Raw genomic sequence first — 26425 nt, 5'->3', positions numbered from 1 at the left:
GGTTAATAGCTCGCATTTAAAATAAACAGAAACAAAAATACCAGAACAAACATACAGAGAGTTTCTTAATCTTTATTTTGAATGTTGTTCATTTTTAAAGATGATATAAAGTCTGTTGGCATTTTCAGTGTGCTCAGCATTTATCTGTTCTCATCAGATAAGTATTAGCTCAAAGTTGATGCTCCAGGTGAGGCTTGAACTCACAACCTCGGCATAGCTCAGCCCAATACTGTCATATAAGTACCGCGCGCTAACCGATTGCGCCACTGGAGCACATGGACAACGATTTTATTCCTTTCTCCCTTCATTCAACTGGTCTAATGGAAAAAAGGGGGGACAGTAACCGCTCACTCAGTCATTCATAGAAAGAATACTTTACACTATACTATATTGCCACAAATCTCACGCTTGTAGTCTATGTACTATATATAGGATTCATGGATAGATCCATGCATTAATATATGTGGGAAATCAGTCTTTTTTTCTATACATCTTACAAATGTTTTTTCAGTCTGTACACGTTTGTTTCAGATCATTTCTGTTTCCTTTTTTCATATTTCCCTTTTATTCTTTAATTTTTGTAGTTTTTAGTGTATTTTACCTAATAGATATGGAACTAATGGATAAAGAATTTAACCATGTGACAATAAAGGCTTTGTATCCCAGTATTTTACCACTGTATCCTGAACTCTTATTTTACAAAACTAAAATAGATTAAAGAAAACTGAAGTCTGTGTGTACTTCTTTTCATGTAAATGAAATGTGCTTCTCTGTTATACTGTTTTCTAATAACGTGTTAGCAGCAATTAACTATACTAATGGACCTAACTGCACGCATGTCATTGCTATTCTCACTTCCTTGGCTCTAACTTTTTAAACAGTAGCTAAGTGAACGACACAAATGTTGATTAGCTCGCTACCATGGCAAGAAACGACCATCATATCAATACTTGTTTTCAACACTAACCTTAGACAGATTTAATTGCAGTATTGATGCAAGTCAAGCAGAACCTTGGTAGCCATAACAATGAATGATCAAATCCTGGTAGGTGGTTGGCTTCTGTAGTTCTTGGTAGTGGAAAAGCGTATGATTACCCATTTACCAAGAATTAGCCAAAGATACTGATTTAATTCATTTCCCACCACAATTCCAGCAGTGGTGCTGCTGGAATAGAGAGACAGTACAGGAAAGCAGCAGTCAAGTGTTCCCAAGTAAACCATTAAGCGGAGAACACCATCACGTTATAGATGGTGTAGTGAGCTGGCTGGATCAAGCTGTTACTCAGCAGGATAATGTAGAGAAGCTAACCAAATGCACCATGCATTGCATCAGTTTGTGTGCAGTTCCAAGTTACCATTGCCAGCTCACATTTCTAGCGGGCAACAAAACCCCAAGCAGCAATTTGGTCAGTGTTGGATAATGACACCAGTCTTGAAAGCCTACAGAGACAGCTTTGTGTATCCTGTTATGTATATGTACCATTTTCTAGATGGCTGAACTGTATGAAACCAAGTGGTGCATTTGAAACTCATTGCTCAAACTGAAGTTCCAATAAAGCAGCCTTTATTGCAGCACACATTTTAAGACATTACATGGACCCACTCCATCATCAGACCCTGGCCTTGGTCTGGCTGTTGGCTGGCAGTGGCTTGCCCATGTGGATCCCCACTGTGAGGCCAGATTCTTTGCTGGCATATTTCTCTTTGACCTCAGGCTTCAGCAGGAAACCCTTCTCCTTGTCAAAGTAGTCCAAGGGAGCAAAGTACACACTGGCTTCCCCACAGAGGTTTTGCAGTCGTGTGCGCCAGCCCTCCAGCATGGAGCTGCGAGATTCAGGAGAACCAGTAGCAGGATCCCAGAAGATCTGAGGGGCAAAAACCTGGAAGCCACAGTAGTTCAGGATCCCGTTCTGCACACAGGGAGGAGCAGCTGTTACCACATGACAGATCATTTCATGCTTGGCTCTGTTTATAGTGAGACCTCACCTGCAGTGGCCACAGTGTGACATTGATGTCACCATTGATGCCAGTGTCACTGTACACAGATTCAGGACAGTCAGTGGTGAAGGACAGCATGGCTTTCTTGTCCTGTACAGAGAGCAAGGAGTGAGCAAAGAGGGAGAGGACACAGCCTGAACACAGACATGTTGGTGGAGCTCTCACCTTGAAGATCCCCTCACTGTACCGCTTCTCCTGTGCGTAGGTAAAGCCCAACACACGATCCATCCACCCCTTCATGATTGCAGGAACATATGACCAGTACATGGGGAACTGGGAACACAGGTTTAATGGTCATTTTGATGTGGATACCTGTCAGCCGACCATACACATTTCCAGTCAGGCACTACCTGAAAGATGACAAGGTCTGCCTCCTTGAGTTTCTCCTGCTCTTTTTTGATGTCTTCTGCAAGTCTGCCCTCCTCTGATGCCAATTTGATCTCCTTTGCGTAGGAGAAGTTCTCAGCATCCTTCACTCCACCTGTGACAAAAATCCAGTGTTTGCATCTGAAGAGCAATCAAAGCATTCCTATACCTGCAGAATATTTGTATACCAGTGATGTCCTCAGTAGTAGCAGCAGCTTTGAACTTCATGGCATACAGGTCAGACACCTCTACAGTGCAGCCTTGAGCAGTCAAGGTTGCCACAGCAGCATCTTTGGCAGCAGCATTGAAGGAGGCAGGGCTCTCATGGGCATACACAATCAGCACTTTCTTGGCTACAAAGCCAAAGAATAAAACAAAACAAAACATAAAGCTCCATTCAGCACAGAAACCTTACACTCCTTTGACCAAACAAGTTGCAGCAATTACCAGGAAGAAAAAGTCTTACCCATTCTCGAAACTGGTGCACAACCGTAAATGATGAGTTTTCTGTCTAACTGGTATAACAACAGAAAAGGTGCCCATACTGGAGCAAAATACACCTGCTGCTTTTATACACACTTCGAGCACTACTTCACACAGGTGCTGTCAATCAGCAATAAACCTCAAGAGTCAGCCAGCTGGTACTGCAGCATTTTCTCTCAGACCAGTTGGTGGCGGTAATGCTCTATTTTGCTGTTTGCCAACTGCCAATAAACCGTATAAAGAAGTAGAAGAAGAATTTCTCTCAGGTTTCCCATTTTGTATGGAAACTGGTGGAAGTAACCCTGAGATTAACCTAAACCTTCAGCCCAGTTTAAACACAACATGAATATATACTTCATATAATCATAATCATCTTAGTTTCACACACATTTTCTCATGGTGATTGGTGCCCAACTTGGCGAACCAATGATATGCCTTACGCCCTGCGGTCTGAGGACAAAAAAGGTACACACACACACACATACAGCCAAAAATCTGACTTTGAAGGAAAAACTATATCTTGATGGTTAATAGCTCACATTGGTCAACAAAAAAGAAGCAGAACAAACAAAGAGTGGTACAATTCTGAGTTTCTTAATCTCTATTTTGAATGTTGCTTGTTTTTAAAGATGCAATGAAGTCTGTTGGCATTTTCAGTGTGCTCAGCATTTATCTGTTCTCATCAGATAAGTATTAGCTCAAAGTTTATGCTCCAGGTGAGGCTTGAACTCACAACCTCGGCATAGCTTAGCCCAATACTTTCATATAAGTACCGCGCGCTAACCGATTGCGCCACTGGAACACATACATAAAGATTTTATTCCTTTCTCCCTTCATTCAACTGGTCTAATGGAAAAAACGAGGGGACAGTAACCACTTGCTCAGTCATTCATAGAAAGAATACTTTACACTATACTATATTGCCACAAATCTCACGCTTGTAGTCTATGTACTATATATAGGATTAATCGATAGATTCATTGTAATAGCAGTCTGGAGCGGAAGGAGCAGCTAGCAGGTCCCGCGGGCATGTGGTGTGGAGGTTAGCCGGTGTTCTGACAAACCATCCTACTTTGGCAAAACGTCCTACCGTAAGTAGTTTATGCACATTTCTGCTGTCACAGAGTAATTCCAGCACAAAATTAAGTAGGTATGACAGTTTGCCACTTATGTTTGCCCATCACAGTATGCTTTTAGCTCATATTGATAAAGCCAGGATGGTTTGTCACTTCATTTTACCAGATAAAGTATGCTTGTAGGTAACATTCACAAAGGTAGCATGGTTTGGCACTTTATTTTACCCGTCAGAGTATGTTTCTAGCTCTTATTAACAAAGGTAGAATGGTTCGCCACTGAATTTTAGCTATTAAAGTATGCTTCTAACTCAGATTAACAAAGATAGGACGATTTGTATGGGCTCAAATTGTGGTCATAAATATTTTGTACTTGTAAATCAGTTTTGTATTTGTAAACTGGGATTTGTATGTGTAAAAAGAATTTGTGTGTGCGTAAAAAAGATTTGTGTTTGGACTTAGCCAAAAAATGCCTGTGAAACTCTCGCACTCAAGTTTCAACTTACAAGTACGAATTTTGACCCTATTTTTCTTCCTTTCATCTGATTGGTCAATGTCATGTCAATCACAAATTTAACTATCCAATCAGAGAACACATGGGTTTGGCTGTCAGAGGGGCGCTTTTTTCAACTGCAGGTCCTTAAAGGGTAATACAGTTTGAAGCTGAAGGATCTCTATATAAATGTCCGATAGAAGCTAGGTCCCGTAACGTTCAGCAGTGGTTGAAAGGATAAATCTGTGGTATATCAGTGGTTAGAAATACCATTATTACTTTAGGATTAGTTTAACACAAAGTAAGGGCTGACCCGGGACCATTGCTGTGAGTCACAGTGCTCAGCATAAAGGTCCTTTCACATCGGACGCAGGATGTGCTGTTAATGCTAACTAAAAGCCAAGGATCCAGAATTTGTTGGACTGGCTGCTGAGCTCTGTGGGTTTTTGCAGCAGCTCTACCTGTACTAGAGGCACCTGCTCCTTGTCGTTTCTATCTCAGACTTTATGTGCTCTGCAAGAGTTTCTGATTTTTTTTTTTGCTAGCTCTTCAAATGTTCAATAAAACATGCATGCTAATTCGTAACGAAGAAAGCTTTGTAACTATCCCCACCAGTGAAGACTGTCATTTCCAGAACTGTCATTCCCCCCCATGGTCCGCAGCGCTGTTGAAAAGGTTGTGGAAGTCCCTGTATTAAGCACGTAAACCTGTGACACAAAAATCACCAAACTCAGACCACCACAGACTGTTTTCCTTCATGGTGATGAAGGAAAAAGGGCATGTAAAAGGGCATTTATTCCCTTCAAGGACCTGAAGCTCCATAAAGCACCCCTCCAATAGCCAAACCCATCTGTTCTCTGATTGGATAGTTAAATTTGTGATTGACATGACATTGGCCAATCAGATGAAAGGAAGAAAAGTAGGGTCAAAATTCATACTTGTAACTTGCAGAGTTTCACACGTATTTTTTGGCTAAGTTCACACACAAACATTTTTTACACACACACACACACACACACACACACACACACACACACACACAAATTCTTTTTACACATACAAATCCTGATTTACAAGTACAAAATATTTATGACCACAATTTGAGCCCATAGAGTTGCCACTGAATATTAGCTGTTAAAGTAAACAGAAACAAACAATAGCAGAACAAACACAGAGAGGTATAAGTCTGGATTTCTTAATCTTTATTTTGAATGTTGTTCATTTTAACAATGTTATAAAGTCTGTTGACATTTTCAGTGAGCTCAGCATTTATCTTTTTCATTAACTAAGCATTAGCTTAAAGTTCATGCTCCAGGTGAGGCTTGAACTCACAACCTCGGCATAGCTCAGCCCAATACTGTCATATAAGCACCGCGCGCTAACCGATTGCGCCACTGGAGCACATGCTCAAAGGTTTTATTCCTTTCTCCCTTCATTCAACTGGTCGATTGGAAAAAACGGGGACAGAAGCAGCTTAGTCAGTCACTCAAAGGACAAACGCTTTACACTACACTATATTGCCACAAATCTCACGCTCGTAGTCTATGTACTATATATAAGATTCAATTCAATTCAATTCAATTTTATTTATATAGCGCCAAATCACAACAAAAGTCGCCTCAAGGCGCTTCATAGATACAGAGAAAAACCCAACAATCATATGACCCCCTATGAGCAAGCACTTTGGCGACAGTGGGAAGGAAAAACTCCCTTTTAACAGGAAGAAACCTCCGGCAGAACCAGGCTCAGGGAGGGGCGGCCATCTGCTGCGACCGGTTGGGGTGAGAGAAGGAAGACAGGATAAAGACATGCTGTGGAAGAGAGACAGAGGTTAATAACAGATATGATTCAATGCAGAGAGGTCTATTAATACATAGTGAGTGAGAAAGGTGACTGGAAAGGAAAAACTCAATGCATCATGGGAATCCCCCGGCAGCCTACATCTATTGCAGCATAACAAAGGGAGGATTCAGGGTCACCTGGTCCAGCCCTAACTATATGCTTTAGAAAAAAGGAAAGTTTTAAGCCTAATCTTAAAAGTAGAGATAGTGTCTGTCTCCCGAATCCAAACTGGAAGCTGGTTCCACAGAAGAGGGGCCTGAAAACTGAAGGCTCTCCCTCCCATTCTACTTTTAAATACTCTAGGAACAACAAGTAGGCCTGCAGAGCGAGAGCGGAGCGCTCTAATAGGGTGATATGGTACTACAAGGTCATTAAGATAAGATGGGGCCTGATTATTTAAGACCTTGTATGTGAGGAGCAGGATTTTGAATTCAATTCTGGATTTAACAGGAAGCCAATGAAGGGAAGCCAAAGATTAATCGATAGATGCATTGTAACAGCAGTCTGGCAAGGGAGGAGCGGTTAGCAGGTTCAGCAGGCACCTGTGGTGTGGAGGTTAGCCGGATAACTCAGAGCCAGTGAGTTAAACAGACCTTTATTTGACGTTAGCAACATAAGACCATACAAGCCAGGTCCCACGGCTCTACCCTGTCCATACATACATGTGCGGGTATCGGTAGTCGCCGGCGCCAGCCAAGTTACAACGGTAAGGTTTCTTTGAACAGCGACACGATCAGCATGTAACGGCCACCACTATACTCCCACACCCACTAGGGGACTCCCCCAACTACAATAATAGTAGGGCAACACCCCCCCCTCCCCCCAGTGGTGCTATAATACAATAAGGGTTGTCACAGCATGCATTAATATATGTGGGGAATCAATTTTTTTTCCTATACATCTATGTTACAAATGCTTTTTTTTTCCAGTCTGTGCACATTTGTTTCAGATCATTTCTGTACCCTTTTTTCATATTTCACTTTTATTCTTTAATTTTCGTAGGTTTTAGTGTAGTTTACTAAGAGATATTGAACTAATTGATAAAGAATTCAAGCATGTGGCAACCAGTGTTGGTCAAGTTACTTGAAAAAAGTAATCAGTAACTAATTACTGATTACTTCCCCAAAAAAGTAATCCCGTTACTTTACTGATTACTTATTTTCAAAAGTAATTAATTACTTAGTTACTTAGTTACTTTTTAAAAACACGATTTACAACCTGAATAGGTGATAAAGAAATAGATCTTTCAGCCCAATTCTACTTTTTCTGCATAATCCATCATACAAAATGTAATCAAATGGAAAGGTCCCTTTTTAAAACTTGTTTTATTAGTTTTAATCTTTTAACTTTATGCATCAAGGAAAATTTTAATTATATGCAACATTCTCTGACTGGAAGAATTTTGTTTAATATTTAAACCTATTTTCTGCATATTCCAGCTCATAAAATATATATTTTTTTGTGTGTTTACACTCAGTCTTTCAAATAGATGCAAGTAAAACACAGCAGAAAATAAATAAAGTCAAAGACTAGCAGTCCTTTTGCTCTATTTTTACCTGTAAAGCAGGAGTAGGGTAGGCGGAGGTTTACCCTGGTGCAGGTGTGCCGCAGCGGTCAGTGGAAGAATCCGAGAGTTTCTCTATGAATTTCCCATTACATCGTAGCGCACTCGGTGCTTGCTTGGAAGTTTAGGGGGTTTTTTTCGCTGTAAAAAGAAGTTTTCTTCCCACGCATGATGGACACTAATGTTTTTGTCACTTTTTATGGAATCAAACTCAAAGTAAGGTCAGTACGTCCACGCTTTAAACGCTGCACGCTCATACTCTCTCCCGTACTCGATATATGATGCACTGTTGATCTGCACACAGCTGTTGTCACGAACGTTGCACTCGCTTACGTCACTGTCATGAGACACTCTCGCAAGAAAATCACGGTTTTAGTAACGCAGCGTTCCTACGGGAAAGTAACAGTAATCTAATTACCATTTTTGCAATAGTAATCCCTTACTTTGCTCGTTACTTGAATCAAGTAATCGGATTACAGTAACGTGTTACAAGTAACGCGTTACTGCCCATCTCTGGTGGCAACAAAGTCTTTGTATCCCTGTATTCTACCACTATACCATGAACTTCCATTTAGCAAAACTAAATTAAATGAAAGGAAGTTGAAGTCTGTGTCTACTTTTCATATGAGCTTTGCCTCAAATAAAATTTGCCTCTCTGTCAGGGACGTGCAGAGGGGGGGGCTAGAGGGGCTTGAGCACCCGCCCCTTTCCTGATGAGTGCCCAAAGTGCCCTTTTGTTGAGGCAACTTTTAAATTTTTTTTATTTATTTATTTATTTATTTTATGTGTGTGTGCGTGCGGAATCCTGTCTGTGCCCCTCAACAATAATATTTAACTATTAATCATAGTTTTGCTAAATAAAAGGATCTGGCTTGCATCAGTCACATGATCACATTTAACCAATGATCGCCCTCGACGGCAGAACGCGCTGGTTACGAGCCGGGAACGAGCTCACAAAGAGCACGCGCATTTGTTGCGGTCCGGAGCTGTAGGAGAAACACAAGTTAACTCAGAGACACAGACTGATGCGACAAACCCAGTAAGTAGGTGTACAGCGCACACTGTAGTGTGTAGCACCCAGGAGTATTAGCTTATTACATACACGTTGGTAAGCTGTCTTGTTGCAACTGACGAACTGAAACAAACGAGCGTGCTGTGTGTGCAACAGCGTGACAAACATTACCTGTCCTTTTATTAACTGCACAAGTAGTGCTGGTCATAGCTGCTGGCTACCTGTGTAAGGCTGTCATGGGTCTGTTGCTCTGTCACCGTTTTAGGGAACATATTTAGTTTTAAAGTAAGTTTCTGGGCATTTCCTGCCTTTCTGGAGGGATTATATTTCACTAAAAAACGATCTAATATGCATGTCCACATAATAATTATTATAATTATAATATATTAAAAAACACACGCTGTATTTTAAAGAACATACATTAAGAAGCAGATTATATTAGATTTATATTTTAAATAAGACAAAAGTTGGATTTTACAGCAGTAAAATGATTGTATCTCTACAGTTTAAAAATGTAATAAGCTTTGCCCTGCACAGAGTGGATAGTGAAACAAATGGAATCATCATAAATACATTATTTCATATTTATTACTTCCCCCTCCTCATTGCTTTATTATTGTAGCTCTAGTAATAAATAATAATGTAAGGATGCCCATAGTATATACAGTATTCTGAAGAAGGTCTAAAATGTCACTGTGTGTGCATGTGTGTGTTTTATTTAGCTGGATTTAAAAAAATATTACTCATGATATAACATTGTGCAGACATGGCTGGTAAGGACATGAGGAGGAAACAGTAGGAGCTGTGTGAGGCTACTAAAGGCAGGGCTATAACATTTTGCTGTCATCATTTTATTATAGATTAAGTGCAAGAGTTGTTAGGTGTGGATAATTAGATTATAGTTTATTGCAATAGCAAGTTGTGCCTTGTTCTCAGATAGACAGCAAGTGGAGAGTGATATATGAAATGATGGGAAGGAAGGAAGAAGAGAAGCAAAGAGTGATTCACAGGCAGAGCCGAGTTTATGTCACAGTTTTTCGTTGCCTTATGGTTCCAAGCGCTGTCACCAATCTTTGCATTTTGTTATTATCTCATGAAACTTGTTTAATCAGCTACCATCTCTCCTGTGGACTTTTTAATGTCTACAGTCTCAGATCAACACAGCCCTGCCCTTCCCATATTAGATTCTTGATGAATGTGTGTTGTTGTTATTCAGCATGGTTCAATGTGCCCCTTTTTAACTTTGAGCACCCGCCCCTTTAAACCTCTCTGCACGTCCCTGATAGAGACAGGTTTTAAAGACTAGAAATGAAAACATGTGAGTCCTGTCTTTAAATAAAAATATATAATTCCCTATATTCCTATCTATTCTTGACATTGAAGCTTTACTCTTCTTGATATTGTGACAAAATACTCTTGGGTTAACCACGAGCTTTCTAAAAACTTGCATATAACAATTGTGCACCATTCATTCCTCATCTTTGCTGCCCATCATTACAACTTTGCTAATGATGGGCAGCAGGTTAGTGTCATGATGTCACCTCAGACATAGTTAAAAGCCCTGTTAACGTAGCTGCTTCTCGCCGGGTGCGGTGGCGCGTGCCTGTAATCCAAGCTACCGGGAGGCTGAGGTTGGAGGATCGTTTGAGCTCATGAGCTCTGAGCTGCAGCAGGCTATGTCGATTAACACAAAATAATTATCCTCATTCAAAAGTCATGTAAGAACCTCATTGGCTTATGGAATGTTGATGTTATTTAAAAAATTCATACAAAAACATGACCTCATTCTAGAATGTCATGTGACAACCTCATTGGCTTTTGGAATTGTGATGTCACAGGCTTCTGAATCCATAAATAGGGGTGAGGAGGTACAACTTTCAGTCCGTTATTTGCAGCACTTATGTTAGCAGCATTCAAACGTTCACCAGTAAAGCATTTTCAAACATCTGGATACTTTTCGTACTCACGGTATACAGACTCCAACATGTCTCAGAAAGAGCAAGAAAGACAAGAAGCTGACCCCAGCTCTATTCCATGGTATGAGTCCCTAGACCCTTACATCAGCTCTCTTCCTTGGGATGAACAGGTGGAATTAGAGGAAAAGCGATTGGAAGAAATGGAGAAGGAAAATCTCATGAACAGAGAAAAGATTAAGATCCTGACAGAAGAAAATGAGAGAAAGAGCGCTGAATTAGAAAAATTATCCTACCAGCTTCAGGAAAGGGAAGGTATTATTGAGGAGAAACAATGGGCTCTCCAAGATAAGAAGAATCACGAGCTCCAAGAAAAGCTTGATGAAGCTCTAGAAAAAATTAAAGATCTGCTCCAAAATGAGAAAAAAGAGAGCATTAAAGGGGATAAAATGCTCAAGAAGAATCAGGAGCTCCAAGAAAAGCTTGATGGAGCTCTGGAAAAAAATAAAGATCTGCTCCAAAAGGAGAAAAAAGAGAGCATAAAACAGGAAAACATGGTCAAGAAGAATCAGGAGCTCCAAGAGAAGCTTGACGAAGCTCTGGAAAAACTGAAGGAAATCCACCAAGAAGAGAAGCAACAGTCCACACAGCAGAGAGACATGCAGAGCAAACTCCAAGCCATGGAGGAAAAATACAAAGCGCTGCAGGTGAAACATGACAAAACTCTGCACAAAAGTCAACAGTTGCTTCAAGACAAGAAGCAAATGGAAATGAAACAGAAGGAAATTGACTCCAAGCTTGACAAGATGGAGGAAAAACACAGATCGCTCCAAATCAAGCTTGAGAAAACAGTGCACAGAAATAAAGAGTTCATTCAAGAGAGAGAGCAACAAGAAATGCTGGAGAAAGAAACAGACTCCCAGCTTGAAGTCTTGGAGGAAAAACTGAAAATGCTGCAACTAACTCTTGAGGAAACACTGCTCAAAAATAAAGAGCTGCTTCAAGAAAAAGACCAACAGAAAATACATCAGGAAGAAATGGATTGCAAGCTGAGGAACATCGAGAAACAAAATGAAGGCTTGCAAGTGATGCTTGATGAAGCTCTGGAGAGAAATAAAGAGTTTCTGCACGAGAAAGACCAACAGAAAATAAAAAAGGAAGAAATGGATTGCAAGCTGAGGCACATCAAGAAACAGAATGAAGGCTTGCAAGTGATGCTTGATGAAGCTCTGGAGAGAAATAAAGAGTTTCTTCACAAGATAGACCAACAGAAAATAAAAAAGGAAGAAATGGATTGCAAGCTGAGGAACATTGAGAAACAAAATGAAGGCTTGCGAGTAATGCTTGATGAAGCTCTGGAGAGAAATAAGGAGAACCTCCAAGAAAAGAAACAAGAGCCCGTAGAGCAGAGAGACCTGCAGAGCAAACTCCAAGCCATGGAGGAAAAATACAAAGCGCTGCAGGTGAAACATGACAAAACTCTGCACAAAAGTCAACAGTTGCTTCAAGACAAGAAGAAACTGGAAATGAAACAGAAAGAAATGGACTCCAAGCTTGACGAGATGGAGGAAAAACACAGATCGCTCCAAATCAGGCTTGATAAAAAAGTGCACGGAAATAAAGAGCTTCTTCAAGAAAAAGACCAACAGAAAATACAACAGGAAGAAGAAAAACTTCATCTCCAAAGGAAAAATCAAGCACTCCAAGAATTGTATAACGAAACAAAGTACAAATCAACTGTACTGGAAGAAGAAAAGAAAAAGCTGGAAAAACAATGCTCAGCGATGCAGAGTAGCATCAATGAGATGCTGAGAAAAAATACCGAACTTGAGGAACTTTCTAAGACCTTGAAGTACAAAAACACTGAAATCCAGGCGCAAAAGCAAGAACAACAGAAAACACATAAAGACCTGCAGTGTAGACTTCAAGAAATCCAGAAGAGAAACCAGCAACTGGAAGACATGCACACAGATGTGCACAAGGCAAAGCGAATAGAGGAGGCAACAGTTAAAGAACTGAAAGACAAGCTTAAAGAAAAACAAGAACAATTAGAAGACATGGTGAAAAGATGCAACAAACTTGAGAAAGAAAACGCAGAAACAATCGATGAGCTGAAAACCCTCATCATTGAGAAAAAAGTGCTGGTGGAAGAGTATCTGAAAAAGAAGAAAAAACGCTTCCACTGGTTCTGGAGGAGGGGCACTGCTGCTTCTCACCTGATGTAACCTCGTCTTCCTCCACCTCTATTCCATCTTCATTTCCCCCCTTCCCCTCCCTCCTTTTTCTTTTTTCACCCTCACCCCCCGACCAGTCCCGGCAGTTGACTGCCCCCTCCTGAGCCTGGTTCTGCCATAGGTTTCTCCTTTAGGTGTCTTTCACTTTAAAAGGAGTTTTTCCTATCCACTGTCGCCTGCTGCTTGCTCAGAGGGGATTGTTGGGGTTTTCTCTCATCTCTCTCTTTCATTCTTTCTATCCTTTCCCCCCCTTCTGCCTTTTCCTTTACCCAATAAACACAATTGCCCACATTTTACATTTGTTTGAAAAATGTCTTCATTCAACAATAATTCATCTTAGGTATAAAAACAAGAAATAGGTAATAGCTGCATGTGTGTTTGTGTGTGTGCATAATATACATACTTGTTTCCCAGAAAGATTTAATACTAGATGGATAGAGACCAGGGACGTGCAGAGGGGGGGCTAGAGGGGCTTGAGCACCCGCCCCTTTCCTGATGAGTGCCCAAAGTGCCCTTTTGTTGAGGCAACTTTTAAATTTTTTTTATTTATTTATTTATTTATTTTATGTGTGTGTGCGTGCGGAGTCCTGTCTGTGCCCCTCAACAATAATATTTAACTATTAATCATAGTTTTGCTAAATAAAAGGATCTGGCTTGCATCAGTCACATGATCACATTTAACCAATGATCGCCCTCGACGGCAGAACGCGCTGGTTACGAGCCGGGAACGAGCTCACAAAGAGCACGCGCATTTGTTGCGGTCCGGAGCTGTAGGAGAAACACAAGTTAACTCAGAGACACAGACTGATGCGACAAACCCAGTAAGTAGGTGTACAGCGCACACTGTAGTGTGTAGCACACAGGAGTATTAGCTTATTACATACACGTTGGTAAGCTGTCTTGTTGCAACTGACGAACTGAAACAAACGAGCGTGCTGTGTGTGCAACAGCGTGACAAACATTACCTGTCCTTTTATTAACTGCACAAGTAGTGCTGGTCATAGCTGCTGGCTACCTGTGTAAGGCTGTCATGGGTCTGTTGCTCTGTCACCGTTTTAGGGAACATATTTAGTTTTAAAGTAAGTTTCTGGGCATTTCCTGCCTTTCTGGAGGGATTATATTTCACTAAAAAACGATCTAATATGCATGTCCACATAATAATTATTATAATTATATAATATATTAAAAAACACACGCTGTATTTTAAAGAACATACATTAAGAAGCAGATTATATTAGATTTATATTTTAAATAAGACAAAAGTTGGATTTTACAGCAGTAAAATGATTGTATCTCTACAGTTTAAAAATGTAATAAGCTTTGCCCTGCACAGAGTGGATAGTGAAACAAATGGAATCATCATAAATACATTATTTCATATTTATTACTTCCCCCTCCTCATTGCTTTATTATTGTAGCTCTAGTAATAAATAATAATGTAAGGATGCCCATAGTATATACAGTATTCTGAAGAAGGTCTAAAATGTCACTGTGTGTGCATGTGTGTGTTTTATTTAGCTGGATTTAAAAAAATATTACTCATGATATAACATTGTGCAGACATGGCTGGTAAGGACATGAGGAGGAAACAGTAGGAGCTGTGTGAGGCTACTAAAGGCAGGGCTATAACATTTTGCTGTCATCATTTTATTATAGATTAAGTGCAAGAGTTGTTAGGTGTGGATAATTAGATTATAGTTTATTGCAATAGCAAGTTGTGCCTTGTTCTCAGATAGCAAGTGGAGAGTGATATATGAAATGATGGGAAGGAAGGAAGAAGAGAAGCAAAGAGTGATTCACAGGCAGAGCCGAGTTTATGTCACAGTTTTTCGTTGCCTTATGGTTCCAAGCGCTGTCACCAATCTTTGCATTTTGTTATTATCTCATGAAACTTGTTTAATCAGCTACCATCTCTCCTGTGGACTTTTTAATGTCTACAGTCTCAGATCAACACAGCCCTGCCCTTCCCATATTAGATTCTTGATGAATGTGTGTTGTTGTTATTCAGCATGGTTCAATGTGCCCCTTTTTAACTTTGAGCACCCGCCCCTTTAAACCTCTCTGCACGTCCCTGCTCTCTGTTATACTATTTCCCAGTAATGTTTTAGAAGCAGTTAACTGTACTATTTGATCGACTTTCACGCATTTAAATGAGCTATTCTGACATCCTTGGCTCTTACTTTTTAAAAAGCAGCTAAGTGAACTACATATAAATGTTGATTAGTCTTCAGTACAGTTAGTGTGCTTCCACTGCAGCGAGAGCTGATTGGCTTCTACAGTTCTTGGTAGTGGAGGAGCACATGACTGGCTAAATCTTGGTTGAATTTGGTACAAAAAAACTATAGCCGCTCACATGATGGATTTGCTTGACCAACCGGTGGCAGGGGAATAGAAATGCTTAAAAGCCTTCAGTACAAATATTAGAAAAAGGACAAACACAATCTTTAAATATTAAACATGCTTTACTCTTCCTGTGCACTGGCATCACAGTCAGCTGATTTCAGTTCATGTGTGGGAGGAGCAAAATCGTGGAAGATCCCACAGTGGCAATAGACATTTTTACCTCACAAAAATGTCAAGAGTGCAACTGCATGTAGGACAGAAGGAACACATACTGCTGAAAGTGTGATCCATGAAGCACCTTTAGATGACTTTTGTGATTTGGCGCTATATAAATAAAATTGAATTAAAGCTGCGTTCATGCTAAACCCAGCCAAAGCCTGTAGTATAGGCAGTGAGGCGCAATAGGGCTTGCAGTCACCTGATCTAAAGCAGCGGTCAGGTGTCAGGCTTGCTTTCAACCTTGGTGTATGGTCCCCGCCCCCCCAAACACCTGTGTGTTCTTATTAGAATAGGGATTTGCATGAGCATGTGGAACCATAGCCAGCCCCCCCAAACTCAGTTCCCCATCACATTTAAAGCCATACATGACTGGATCCTATATGGACTAAGAACCATCATTACATTGTGGTAGTATACATCATGTTCTAGAGGGATAACATGTATGAAACCCAAGTGGTGCATTTATAACTCATTGCTCAAAGTTTGAATAAAGCAGGCTTTATTTTAAGATCAAGACATTACATGGACCCACTCCATCATCAGACCCCGGCCTTGGTCTGGCTGTTGGCTGGCAGTGGCTTGCCCATGTGGATCCCCACTGTGAGGCCAGACTCTTTGCTGGCATATTTCTCTTTGACCTCAGGCTTCAGCAGGAAACCCTTCTCCTTGTCAAAGTAGTCCAGGGGAGCAAAGTACACAGTGGCTTCCCCACAGAGGTTTTGCAGCCGTGTGCGCCAGCCCTCCAGCATGGAGCTGTGAGATTCAGGAGAACCAGTAGCAGGATCCCAGAAGATCTGAGGGGCAAAAACCTGGAAGCCACAGTAGTTCAGGATCCCGTTCTGCACACAGGGAGGAGCAGCTGTTACCACATGACAGATCATTTCATGCTTGGCTCCGTTTATAGTGAGACCTCACCTGCAGTGGCCACAGTGTGACATTGATGTCACCATTGATGCCAGTGTCACTGTACACAGATTCAGGACAGTCAGTGGTGAAGGACAGCATGGCTTTCTTGTCCTGTACAGAGAGCAAGGAGTGAGCAAAGAGGGAGAGGACACAGCCTGAACACAGACATGTTGGTGGAGCGCTCACCTTGAAGATCCCCTCACTGTACCGCTTCTCCTGTGCGTAGGCAAAGCCCAACACACGATCCATCCACCCCTTCATGATTGCAGGAACAGATGACCAGTACATGGGGAACTGGGAACACAGGTTTAATGGTCATTTTAATGTGATGAGAGCCTTTATTGCAAGAGAATGTGAAATTCACTTTGTTGCAGCAGTAAAGTACACACAGAAGAAATAAAATAAGCAGTTTACTTAACCATACTACGTGAAGATATTTCTACATTGTATAGTGTATCCAATTTAGATATACGTACATCCATATGCAAATTACAGAACTACAGTATTTTGGTAGCACCAGAACAGAATCTTTCACAGTGCAGTGGCTGATGTTAATAGAATAAAATATGTGCAGGTCTGTTTTGAAATGTACATTCACTGCTGATGTGGACACCCTTCATCCTATCACAAAGACATTTCCAGTCAGACACTACCTGAAAGATGACAAGGTCTGCCTCCTTGAGCTTCTCCTGCTCTTTTTTGATGTCTTCTGCAAGTCTGCCCTCCTCTGATGCCAATTTGATCTCCTTTGCGTAGCAGAAGTTCTCAGCATCCTTCACTCCACCTGCAAATAAAGCTAATATTTACAACTGAAACACAAAGCATTGCTATACCTGCAGAATATTTGTATACCAGTGAGGTCCTCAGTAGTAGCAGCAGCTTTGAACTTCATGGCGTACAGGTCAGACACCTCTACAGTGCAGCCTTGAGCAGTCAAGGCTGCAACAGCAGCATCTTTGGCAGCAGCATTGAAAGAGGCAGGGCTTTCATGGGCATACACAATCAGCACTTTCTTGGCTGCAAAGCCAAAAATAAAGATTTGATAGAGTTCCAGTCACATACAAATATTTCACATTAATTGCCAAAGGAAACAGCCAAAACAAAAACCAAACACTTTCACAATTAGAAACCAAACACGTTTCAGCAGTTACCAGGAAGAAAACCTCTTACCCATTCTCAAAACTGGTGCACAACTGTAACTGATGAGTTTTCTGACTAGCTGACGTAGGAACAGGAGAAAAAAAAATACTCATACTGAAACAAAACACAGTCTGCTGCTTTTATACACACTTCGAGCACTACTTCACACAGGTGCTGTCAATCAGCAATCAGGGTCATGAGTCAGCCAGCTGCTGGGATTTTCACTCAGGTTTCCTATTCATTACTAAAACTGGAAAATATTTTAGTGGGAGTAACACTCAGACTAAATTGAATGTTCATCCCAGTTGAAACACAGCATAAATGTATAACAGTTCATTATATTCATTCTGTTTTTTAATTTTCTCTTATAAATAATATTCACCTCAGTTTTTCTCCATCATCTCCTGTGATGATTGGTGTTCAACTTGGACCAATGTTGGATGTTTGACCAAGTCCTGCAGTCTCAGAACCACTGATATAAACTATACAAGAGGACACACACACACAATAATGCTTTATTTTTAAATCATTATTAGGAACGTTTACAATAATTTCTTAAGGTGTTCTACAGTGCCATCATGTGGTCGTGGTTTAAGTCATCATAATGCTTATGAAGCCAGACAGTGTTTTATATCTCTGAAAACAAAGAGGTGGGTTTTAAGAAAGAAGTTTTTATATAATAAATAGATGGCAAAATTTCTATAAAATAATCAGAATCAGGATACTTTATTGATCCCTAGGGGAAATTATTTTTCGTTACAGTGCTCCATTATAAACAAACATTAACAAAGACAGACAATACACTAACTAAGATGCTTCCCCAGCATGCAACAGCATAGAGGATCGCACTGGCCACAACAGACTCATAGAAAATCCTGAGCATTTTCTGGCAGATGTTGAAGGACCTCAGTCGCCTCAAAAAATAGAGACGACTCTGACCCTTTCTGTAAAATGCTGTGGTGTTTGTAGCCCAGTCCAGTTTATTGTCAGTGTGTACTCCAAGGTATTTATAGTCCTCCACAATGTCAACACTGACCCCCTGGATTGAAACAGGGGTCAAGTGTTTCCTGGTCTTCCTGAAGTTCACTATCAATTCCTTGGTCTTTGCCACATTGAGCTGCAGATGATTCTGCTCACACCACGTAACAAAGGAGTCGACCACAGTCCGGTACTCTGTCACATCATCCCTGCTGACGCATCCAACCACCGCGGAGTCATCAGAAAACTTCTGAAGATGGCAGGTCTCTGTGCAGTGGCTGAAGTCTGTGGTGTAGAGGGTGAAGAGGAAGGGGGAAAGGACAGTCCCCTGTGGTGCCCCTATGTTGCTGATTACCTTGTCAGACACACACTGTGGGAGACGTACATATTGTGATCTTCCTGTCAGGTAATCAACAATCCAGGACACCAGAGAAGCATCCACCTGCATTGCTGTTAACTTATCACCCAGGAGGGTCAGCCTGATGGTGTTGAAAGCACTGGAAAAGTCAAAAAACATGACCCTCACAGTGCTGGTCCAGATGGGTGTAGACTCGATTGAGCAGGTAGATGATGGCGTCCTCTGTTCCGAGACGAAGCTGATAAGCAAATTGAAGGGGATCCAGATGTGGTCTGACAATGGGTCGCAGCTGGTCCAGGATGAGCCTTTCCAGGGTCTTCATGATGTGGGAGGTCAGTGCCTGTAATCCTGGGGGCCACTGGGACGTGGCGTCTTTGGAATAGGGATGAGGCATGATGTCTTCCACATCACTGGTACCCTCTGCAGACTCAAACTCAGCATAAACAGTTTATGAAAGACTCCACACAGCTGGGGGACACAGGCCTTGAGGACGAGGGGACTCACTCCGTCTGGTCCAGCAGACTTGCCTGAGTGAAGTCTCCTCATTTGCATCTCAACCTGGTATTGAGTGAAGGTGATGGGTGGGGGAGGGGTGTCAGGAATCTCACAGGAGGCAACAGCGCCATGTGAAGAGAGAGGCTGGCACAGTCCTTAGTCACCCACGGCTTGTTATTTGGGTAACAATGAACAGTCTGAGCTGGAACAACGGAGTTGGTGCAGAAAGTTATGTAGTCTGTGATACACTCAGTAAGCCCATTGATGTCCTCGGCGTGAGGCTCACAAAAGATACTTTCTTTGAAGAAAGTACACAAATTCACTTTATAATAGGCATACATGACATTTGTTGTCTCTTAAAGAAAACAGGTTAAGGAGATACTTCTTTCCCCTTTAGGTAAACATTGACTTCAAGAATCTGCTCCAGGTGAGGTTTGAACTCACAACCTCAGCATAGCTCATCCCAATACTGCCATATAAGTACCACGCGCTACCCAATTGCGCCACTGGAGCACATGCACAAAGCTTTGATTCCTTTCTCCCTTCATTCAATTGGAAGCCAATGTAGTGAAGCCAGAATCGGAGTGATGCGATCAAATTTCCTTCTACCAGTTAAAAAACGTGCTGCCGCATTTTGCACTAATTGCAAGCGTGACAGGGTGCCCAACCCAACCCAAATTATAAGGGAACTGCAATAGTCCAAACGTGACGTGATAAAAGCATGAATAACAGTTTCCAAATTGTGTTTGGAAAGGAAAGGCTTGACCTTCGATAGGCATCTGAGGTGATAAAAAGACGAGTTTACCACCCTATTTAAATGATCATCAAAGGAATTTTTAGTATTATATAAAACACGGGGGTTGTGTGAGTTGGCCGAAATAAGTTGAGAAAGACAGGCAAGTTTATCGGCTTTAACCGCCTTAGGATAACTTTTCCAACTACTTTTTAAGGTTTCCAGACAGAAATGCAGCCTGTCTTTCTTCCGCTGTCTTTCACATCTCCCACATTGTTTTCTAATTTCTCGGGTGAAATCAGTTAGCCAAAACCTTGTCTTGGATTTACATTGTCTTAGTGTCAATGGGGCAACAACATCCAGCGCAGATTTACAAGCAAAATCAAAATACAGAAGTAAGTCATTTGAGGTAGGCAACTCCGAAGAATATGACATGAGATTGTCAAACAATATAAAACTGTTCGGCAGTATCAGAACGAAAGGCACAATAATATCGAACAGGCACAGCCCAATTTACAATGGCGTTAAGAGAAGCAATATCAAATAAAATAGGCATATGGTCGGAAAAAAACGCATCTTTAACACATACATTGTTAAAGATCATAAGATAAAACCAAGTCTAGCATGTGTCCACATTCTTAAGTGGCACCATTTACAGATTGGACGAAATCAAAAGACTTTACTAAGTCCAGGTATTATTAAACACCGTGAATTAACAGTTTGGAGCACTAGAAGAAAGGGTGTACCCTGCCTCTTTTTTCATCTTGTTTAAGTCATCACAATTAAAACGCCTTGTAGTTGAGAAAAATACTAAAAACACAGGAGTTTTAATAAAGAAAGATTTTAGGTAATATGTGAATGGCAAAATGTCTATTTTGTATTACTTATATTGAGTATACTTGATGTAATCAGTCTCTATTATTTGATAGTTTATTTATATTCTGTATATGTTTTTCCTATTTCACAATAGAGTGCTACCTAACACAACCTTTGTAGCAGTGAGTGCAAGATCGCAGCACTGTAGCGCCAAAAGAGTTCCATTTATGAGCCTATAATAAATTACGGGGAAATAAATTTCAGGCCATTTAAGATATAAAATTGCCTCTGCAACAGGCTGGTTACCTACAGAGGTGGGAAAAGTATAATCGTTCTGTACTTACGTAGCGGCACAGATACTAGTGCCAAACCCTCAGAAACACGGGGAGAATATGCAAATTCCACACAGAAAAACCCAAGGACGATGGTGGAATTGAACTCAGGTCCTTCTTACTGTAAGGCAACAATGCTAACCAACGTGTTGCTTCAAACTGCTTACTCAAAGAAAAAATTAGCCTCTGAAATATACTCAAAATCAAAAGTCAAAGCTCTTTGGAGAACATTACTAGCAGCTATTTTTGTGCAAAGCTAAGTGAACACTGTGCTGTATGTATTATATTATTAATAACAGTAAATGTGAATAAAGACTTTATTTCAGTGTAAGGTTGAGTCCTAATACATTGGGTGTACCTTGCCTGTTGTCCTATAGGTACTGGGAAAGGTTCAAGTCCCAAGTCCCCATGCAGATGTGAGTTATCAATGTATATATGGAAAATAAAACCAGAAAATGAACTGCAGAACAATTCTCTTTCCATACCAAAAGATTAGATAGATATAATGGTTACTCAATGAGAGTAACGTATTCTGAATACTTTGGATTACTTAATATATTATCATGGTGTTTACAACTACATGAATGTCACTTATTACTATTACTGAAGGTCCGCGGCTCCGAACCATAGTAAAGGGACCTCTGGCTAATACGTCGGGTCCGTGTTGGGCTTGTAGCCGAAAAATATCTTTACTTTGTTGTCTGGGTCAAATTTGCTAGCGAGAGACAGAGAGAGGCGTTGAAAGGCTGCTCCAATGGAATTTATTGTTTCGGAAGAAAACACGAACAGGGTGCACAGTCGAGTCTTAATAGCTTACTTACAACTGGGCTCGTCAGGCACTCTTCTTGGCTGCAGTGGTTATTATATTTACATGCTTCCAGCTCCCGTTTCTGCTCGATGACAACTCGTATTTTTCCACTTTCCTTTTTCTCCCTCCTTGCACTCACAGAAACATAACGGGTATGGTAGTCCATTCTCCCTGCAGCATGGACTACACTACCCATGAGGCTACATTCTTTAGGGCTATGTCTCTAGCATTCTGCCTATTAGCTTAGCACAACAAGAACAACAAGGCGCTCTGTCACCCAGGAAACAGACATTCGCAGAGAGAGCGTTGCCCTGTAACCATGGCAACCGTAACGCTGCCGCCTGGAACAACAGAACATAGCTGTCAAACAAAACCCAAACAATCCTACGACATGAAACAGAAAAATACCACCGTGTAATCCATTTCTTTCAACAAAGTATCTTTTCTCATAATACCACCTTTTTAAACCGTAACGGAATACAGTCACTCATACTTTGCATTTTAAATACCTAACGGTGGTACATGTATTCCGTTACTCCCCAACACTGCCTGTAGGCTGCCAACTTGTAGAACAGGGAGACTGAAGTAAGCAATAGCTGAGAACAGCTATTTCTAGTCCTGTCACAGACATCTGAGTTGTATGAATTTTGTACATATGTAATGCTCAGTTTTAAAAAGAAATTGATAATAATAATTTAGTTGTGCAATTTTTGAAATTACTATTCTATTTAATACAGGGATCTGTCTTTTGACCATGACTAAAAAGAAAGTCACATTTCCTGTCCTCCCACATACACATGCTAAGGTTTTTAAACATGGCAATCAGAATTCATCCAGTCTTGAAAGCTTGCCGAGTATCCTGTTATGTACATAGACCATTTTCTAGGTGGTTGAACTGTATGAAAGCAAGTGGTGAATTTAAAAATCACTTCTCAAACTGAAGTTACAATAAAGCAGCCTTTTTATTGCAGTAGACATTTTAAGACCAAGACATTACATGGACCCACTCCATTGTCAGAGCCCGGCCTTGGTCTGGCTGTTGGCTGGCAGTGGCTTGCCCATGTGGATCCCCACTGTGAGGCCAGACTCGTTGCTGGCATATTTCTCTTTGACCTCAGGCTTCAGCAGGAAACCCTTCTCCTTGTCAAAGTAGTCCAGGGGAGCAAAGTACACAGTGGCTTCCCCACAGAGGTTTTGCAGTCGTATGCGCCAGCCCTCCAGCATGGAGCTGCGAGATTCAGGAGAACCAGTAGCAGGATCCCAGAAGATCTGAGGGGCAAAAACCTGGAAGCCACAGTAGTTCAGGATCCCGTTCTGCACACAGGGAGGAGCAGCTGTTACTACATGACAGATCATTTCATGCTTGGCTCTGTTTATAGTGAGACCTCACCTGCAGTGGCCACAGTGTGACATTGATGTCACCATTGATGCCAGTGTCACTGTACACAGATTCAGGACAGTCAGTGGTGAAGGACAGCATGGCTTTCTTGTCCTGTACAGAGAGCAAGGAGTGAGCAAAGAGGGAGAGGACACAGCCTGAACACAGACATGTTGGTGGAGCTCTCACCTTGAAGATCCCCTCACTGTACCGCTTCTCCTGTGCGTAGGCACAGCCCAACACGCGATCCATCCACCCCTTCATGATGGCAGGAACAGATGACCAGTACATGGGGAACTGGGAACACAGGTTTAATGGTCATTTTGATGTTGACACCTGTTAGCTGACCACAAAGACACTTCCAGTCAGGCAGTACCTGAAAGATGACAAGGTCTGCCTCCTTGAGCTTCTCCTGCTCTTTTTTTATGTTATCTGCAATTCTGCCCTCCTCCCATGCCAATTTAATCTGATCTGCATAGCGGTCTGCTGCAGTCTTCACACCACCTGCAACAAAAATTTAGTGTTTGCATCTGAAGAGCAATCAAAGCATTGCTATACCTGCAGAATATTTGTATACCAGTGATGTCCTCAGTAGTAGCAGCAGCTTTGAACTTCATGGCGTACAGGTCAGACACCTCTACAGTGCAGCCTTGAGCAGTCAAAGCTGCCACAGCAGCATCTTTGGCAGCAGCATTGAAAGAGGCAGGGCTCTCATGGGCATACACAATCAGCACTTTCTTGGCTGCAAAGCCAAAAAAATAAAAAGAGAGTTCCAGTCAGATCACAAACATACAAATATTTCACATTGTTCAAAATAAGAGACCAAACAAGTTTCAGCAGTTACCAGGAAGAAAAAGTCTTACCCATTCTCAAAACAACAGTAAATGATGAGCGTTCTCTCTAGCTGGTATAATAAGAGGAAAAAGGTGCCCATACTGAAGAAAAACACACCTGTTGCTTTTATACACACTTCGAGCACTACTTCACACAGATGCTGTCAATCAGCAATCAGCCTCATGGGTCAGCCAGCTGCTACTGCGGGATTTTCTCTCAGGTTTCCCATTTTGTACAGAAACTTGGGCATAACTCTGAGATTAACCTAAACCTTCAGCCCAGTTCAAACACAAGATTCATTTATAAGTCATAGTCATCTTAGCTTCACTCATTCTACAGTGCCATCATGTGGTCAAAGTGTCCTTTCAGTGTAGGAGCTATGGTACATGGTTTAAGTCACCATAACGTACCTTCTTCTAGAAAGTTGGTTCTGTTCATCTGGATGGTTTGTTTATAGTGGAAGGAACCTTTTGTCAGTCGTCCATGTGAGCTTATTGGTGAGAATCGGCTGATTTGAGGTTTTTCCAACATTAGAAACGCACCTTTGCACAATGTCTGAACGTTCCATCACTTACTTGCATATTGAAATATGCTCTCTCTGTCTACTCCCTGTCAGTGCTCTTGCTGCAGCATTTTGGATCAGCTGAAGGCTTTTCAGGGCGTTTTTAGGACAACTTTTCAAACTCTTCAAACTCTTCTTTTATCTCAAGAATTCTTGAGATAAAAGAAAGGTTGGAGATTGACCTGTAACTAGCTAAGTAAGAGAGTAAGAGATTACTTTTTAGGTAATAGTTTAACTACCGCTAGCTTGAAGGCCTGCGGTATAGAGCCGATTATGAGAGATGGGTTGATCATATTTAAGATTGAAGCATAAATTAATGGCAGGATTCTTGGAGCAGTCTTGTAGGAATGGGGTCTAAAAGACACATTGATGGTTTGGAGGAATTAATTACTGAAGTTAACTCAGAAAGATTAATTGGAGAAAAAGACTAAATGAATACAAATTGCACTGAAATTCGATGGATATAATATTACGTCTGTGAGATGATTAAAGTTTTGTTTGTAAAGAAATTCATGAAATCATTTCTAGTTATCATTAAAGGAATGGTTGGCTTAACAGAGCTCTGAATTTTTGTCAGTCTGGCTACAGTGCTGAAGAGAAACCTTGACTCCGTGCTCAAACCAGCGTTCCTCCCTGTCCAGGATGTGTACATCCTCATCACTGAAAGAGTGTCCACTGGCCTGTAGGTGTAAATAGACTGCAGAGTCCTGGCTTGACGAGGTAGCCTTCTGTGTTGTGCCATCTGCTTCGTCGGAGGTTGTTTGGTTTCTCTGATGTATAAATCCTGGCAATCCTCCTTGCACTTAACAGCGTACAGTATATTACTCTGTTTGTGTCGAGGGACCCGATCCTTGGGGTGGACCAATTTTTGGTGCAGCGTGTTTTGGGGATAAAAAGTAACCGAGACGCGGCGTTTAAGAGGAAATGTGTCTCAACTGTTCTGATACTCCTGACACATACGAGATCACTAAGGGTTTTTGCTTAGGCAGCAGTTGTCCTTCTCTCCTGGATTGGTTGGAGCTTTCTTTAGGCCCCTGGTTTGAGCGGGGAGTCAAGGAGGCCATTTACGTGAAAAGGGAAAGACCATCTCTGAATCAAGGAGGGGGCCTAAGGGTACATCTTTTGCCATCTTACAATGCTGTGATTGCAGCCATTCCCCAACTGTCTGTGAATGATACTCATGGCCATTGATCAGTGGGCTTTGATCAGTAAGCTTTTATCAGTGGTTACTGATCAATCGTCATGACAATTTGCATATTAATGATCAAGGAACTGACCTCTGTGCAAATGTACTGTTTATAAGCTGGGGAAACCTGCAGTCAGCTGAGACTGAAGAAGTCACTTGGAAGAGTGACGAAATGTTTCTCCCATTGAAAACACTACGTTCAGATGAACAGAATCAACCTTTTGGGATTTACTTACCTGGATCATTGAGCGTGCATCAAGAGATTTCTAGTTTGTTGTTTAGGAGCTGACACAGTCTCTAAGGGGATGGGGTTTGGAGGATAACAGGAAAAGAGAAGCTGCAGAGAGGCATGTAAGACT

At 41.3% G+C, this 26425-nt stretch overlaps 3 protein-coding genes and 4 non-coding genes across 7 annotated transcripts; all 7 read right to left on the bottom strand.

The window, feature by feature from the left end:
- Window positions 1-179: 179 nt before the first annotated feature.
- Window positions 180-273, bottom strand: trnai-uau (transfer RNA isoleucine (anticodon UAU)). The gene is made up of 2 exons: window positions 236-273; window positions 180-215 (listed from the first exon to the last, which is right to left on the bottom strand). It is a non-coding gene; the product is annotated as a tRNA-Ile (tRNA).
- A 1274-nt stretch (window positions 274-1547) lies between these two features.
- LOC143419867 (NAD(P)H dehydrogenase [quinone] 1-like) lies at window positions 1548-2988 on the bottom strand. Its single transcript, XM_076887611.1, has 6 exons — window positions 2831-2988; window positions 2553-2717; window positions 2349-2479; window positions 2164-2271; window positions 1987-2088; window positions 1548-1910 (listed from the first exon to the last, which is right to left on the bottom strand). Exons 1-6 carry the CDS (start codon window positions 2832-2834, stop codon window positions 1611-1613), a joined length of 810 nt encoding a protein of 269 aa, XP_076743726.1. The 5' UTR covers window positions 2835-2988; the 3' UTR covers window positions 1548-1610.
- A 567-nt stretch (window positions 2989-3555) lies between these two features.
- trnai-uau (transfer RNA isoleucine (anticodon UAU)) lies at window positions 3556-3649 on the bottom strand. Its single transcript has 2 exons — window positions 3612-3649; window positions 3556-3591 (listed from the first exon to the last, which is right to left on the bottom strand). It is a non-coding gene; the product is annotated as a tRNA-Ile (tRNA).
- Window positions 3650-5720: 2071 nt separating this feature from the next.
- Window positions 5721-5814, bottom strand: trnai-uau (transfer RNA isoleucine (anticodon UAU)). Its single transcript has 2 exons — window positions 5777-5814; window positions 5721-5756 (listed from the first exon to the last, which is right to left on the bottom strand). It is a non-coding gene; the product is annotated as a tRNA-Ile (tRNA).
- A 10202-nt stretch (window positions 5815-16016) lies between these two features.
- Window positions 16017-17773, bottom strand: LOC106675515 (NAD(P)H dehydrogenase [quinone] 1). The gene is made up of 6 exons (XM_076887610.1): window positions 17617-17773; window positions 17299-17463; window positions 17100-17230; window positions 16633-16740; window positions 16456-16557; window positions 16017-16379 (listed from the first exon to the last, which is right to left on the bottom strand). Exons 1-6 carry the CDS (start codon window positions 17618-17620, stop codon window positions 16080-16082), a joined length of 810 nt encoding a protein of 269 aa, XP_076743725.1. The 5' UTR covers window positions 17621-17773; the 3' UTR covers window positions 16017-16079.
- Window positions 17774-19836: 2063 nt separating this feature from the next.
- On the bottom strand, window positions 19837-19930 carry trnai-uau (transfer RNA isoleucine (anticodon UAU)). The gene is made up of 2 exons: window positions 19893-19930; window positions 19837-19872 (listed from the first exon to the last, which is right to left on the bottom strand). It is a non-coding gene; the product is annotated as a tRNA-Ile (tRNA).
- Window positions 19931-23049: 3119 nt separating this feature from the next.
- On the bottom strand, window positions 23050-24487 carry LOC101481088 (NAD(P)H dehydrogenase [quinone] 1). Its single transcript, XM_014410320.4, has 6 exons — window positions 24348-24487; window positions 24062-24226; window positions 23861-23988; window positions 23674-23781; window positions 23497-23598; window positions 23050-23420 (listed from the first exon to the last, which is right to left on the bottom strand). Exons 1-6 carry the CDS (start codon window positions 24349-24351, stop codon window positions 23121-23123), a joined length of 807 nt encoding a protein of 268 aa, XP_014265806.3. The 5' UTR covers window positions 24352-24487; the 3' UTR covers window positions 23050-23120.
- Window positions 24488-26425: the final 1938 nt, after the last annotated feature.

The sequence above is a fragment of the Maylandia zebra genome, linkage group LG8, assembly GCF_041146795.1.
Source record: "Maylandia zebra isolate NMK-2024a linkage group LG8, Mzebra_GT3a, whole genome shotgun sequence".
Taxonomy (NCBI): Eukaryota; Metazoa; Chordata; class Actinopteri; order Cichliformes; family Cichlidae; genus Maylandia; species Maylandia zebra.
This window is presented reverse-complemented; position numbering and strand designations above follow the sequence as displayed.

Excerpts from the sequence above, each read along its gene's own strand:
- LOC143419867 (XM_076887611.1), bottom strand. Across the intron at positions 2,480-2,552 it reads TACTACTGAGGACATCACTG|GTGGAGTGAAGGATGCTGAG; the intron begins GTATACAAATAT and ends TTTTTGTCACAG. Across the intron at positions 1,911-1,986 it reads TCACACTGTGGCCACTGCAG|AACGGGATCCTGAACTACTG; the intron begins GTGAGGTCTCAC and ends CCCTGTGTGCAG.
- LOC106675515 (XM_076887610.1), bottom strand. Across the intron at positions 17,231-17,298 it reads TACTACTGAGGACCTCACTG|GTGGAGTGAAGGATGCTGAG; the intron begins GTATACAAATAT and ends CTTTATTTGCAG. Across the intron at positions 16,741-17,099 it reads CAGACCTTGTCATCTTTCAG|TTCCCCATGTACTGGTCATC; the intron begins GTAGTGTCTGAC and ends CTGTGTTCCCAG.
- LOC101481088 (XM_014410320.4), bottom strand. Across the intron at positions 23,782-23,860 it reads CAGACCTTGTCATCTTTCAG|TTCCCCATGTACTGGTCATC; the intron begins GTACTGCCTGAC and ends CTGTGTTCCCAG. Across the intron at positions 23,421-23,496 it reads TCACACTGTGGCCACTGCAG|AACGGGATCCTGAACTACTG; the intron begins GTGAGGTCTCAC and ends CCCTGTGTGCAG.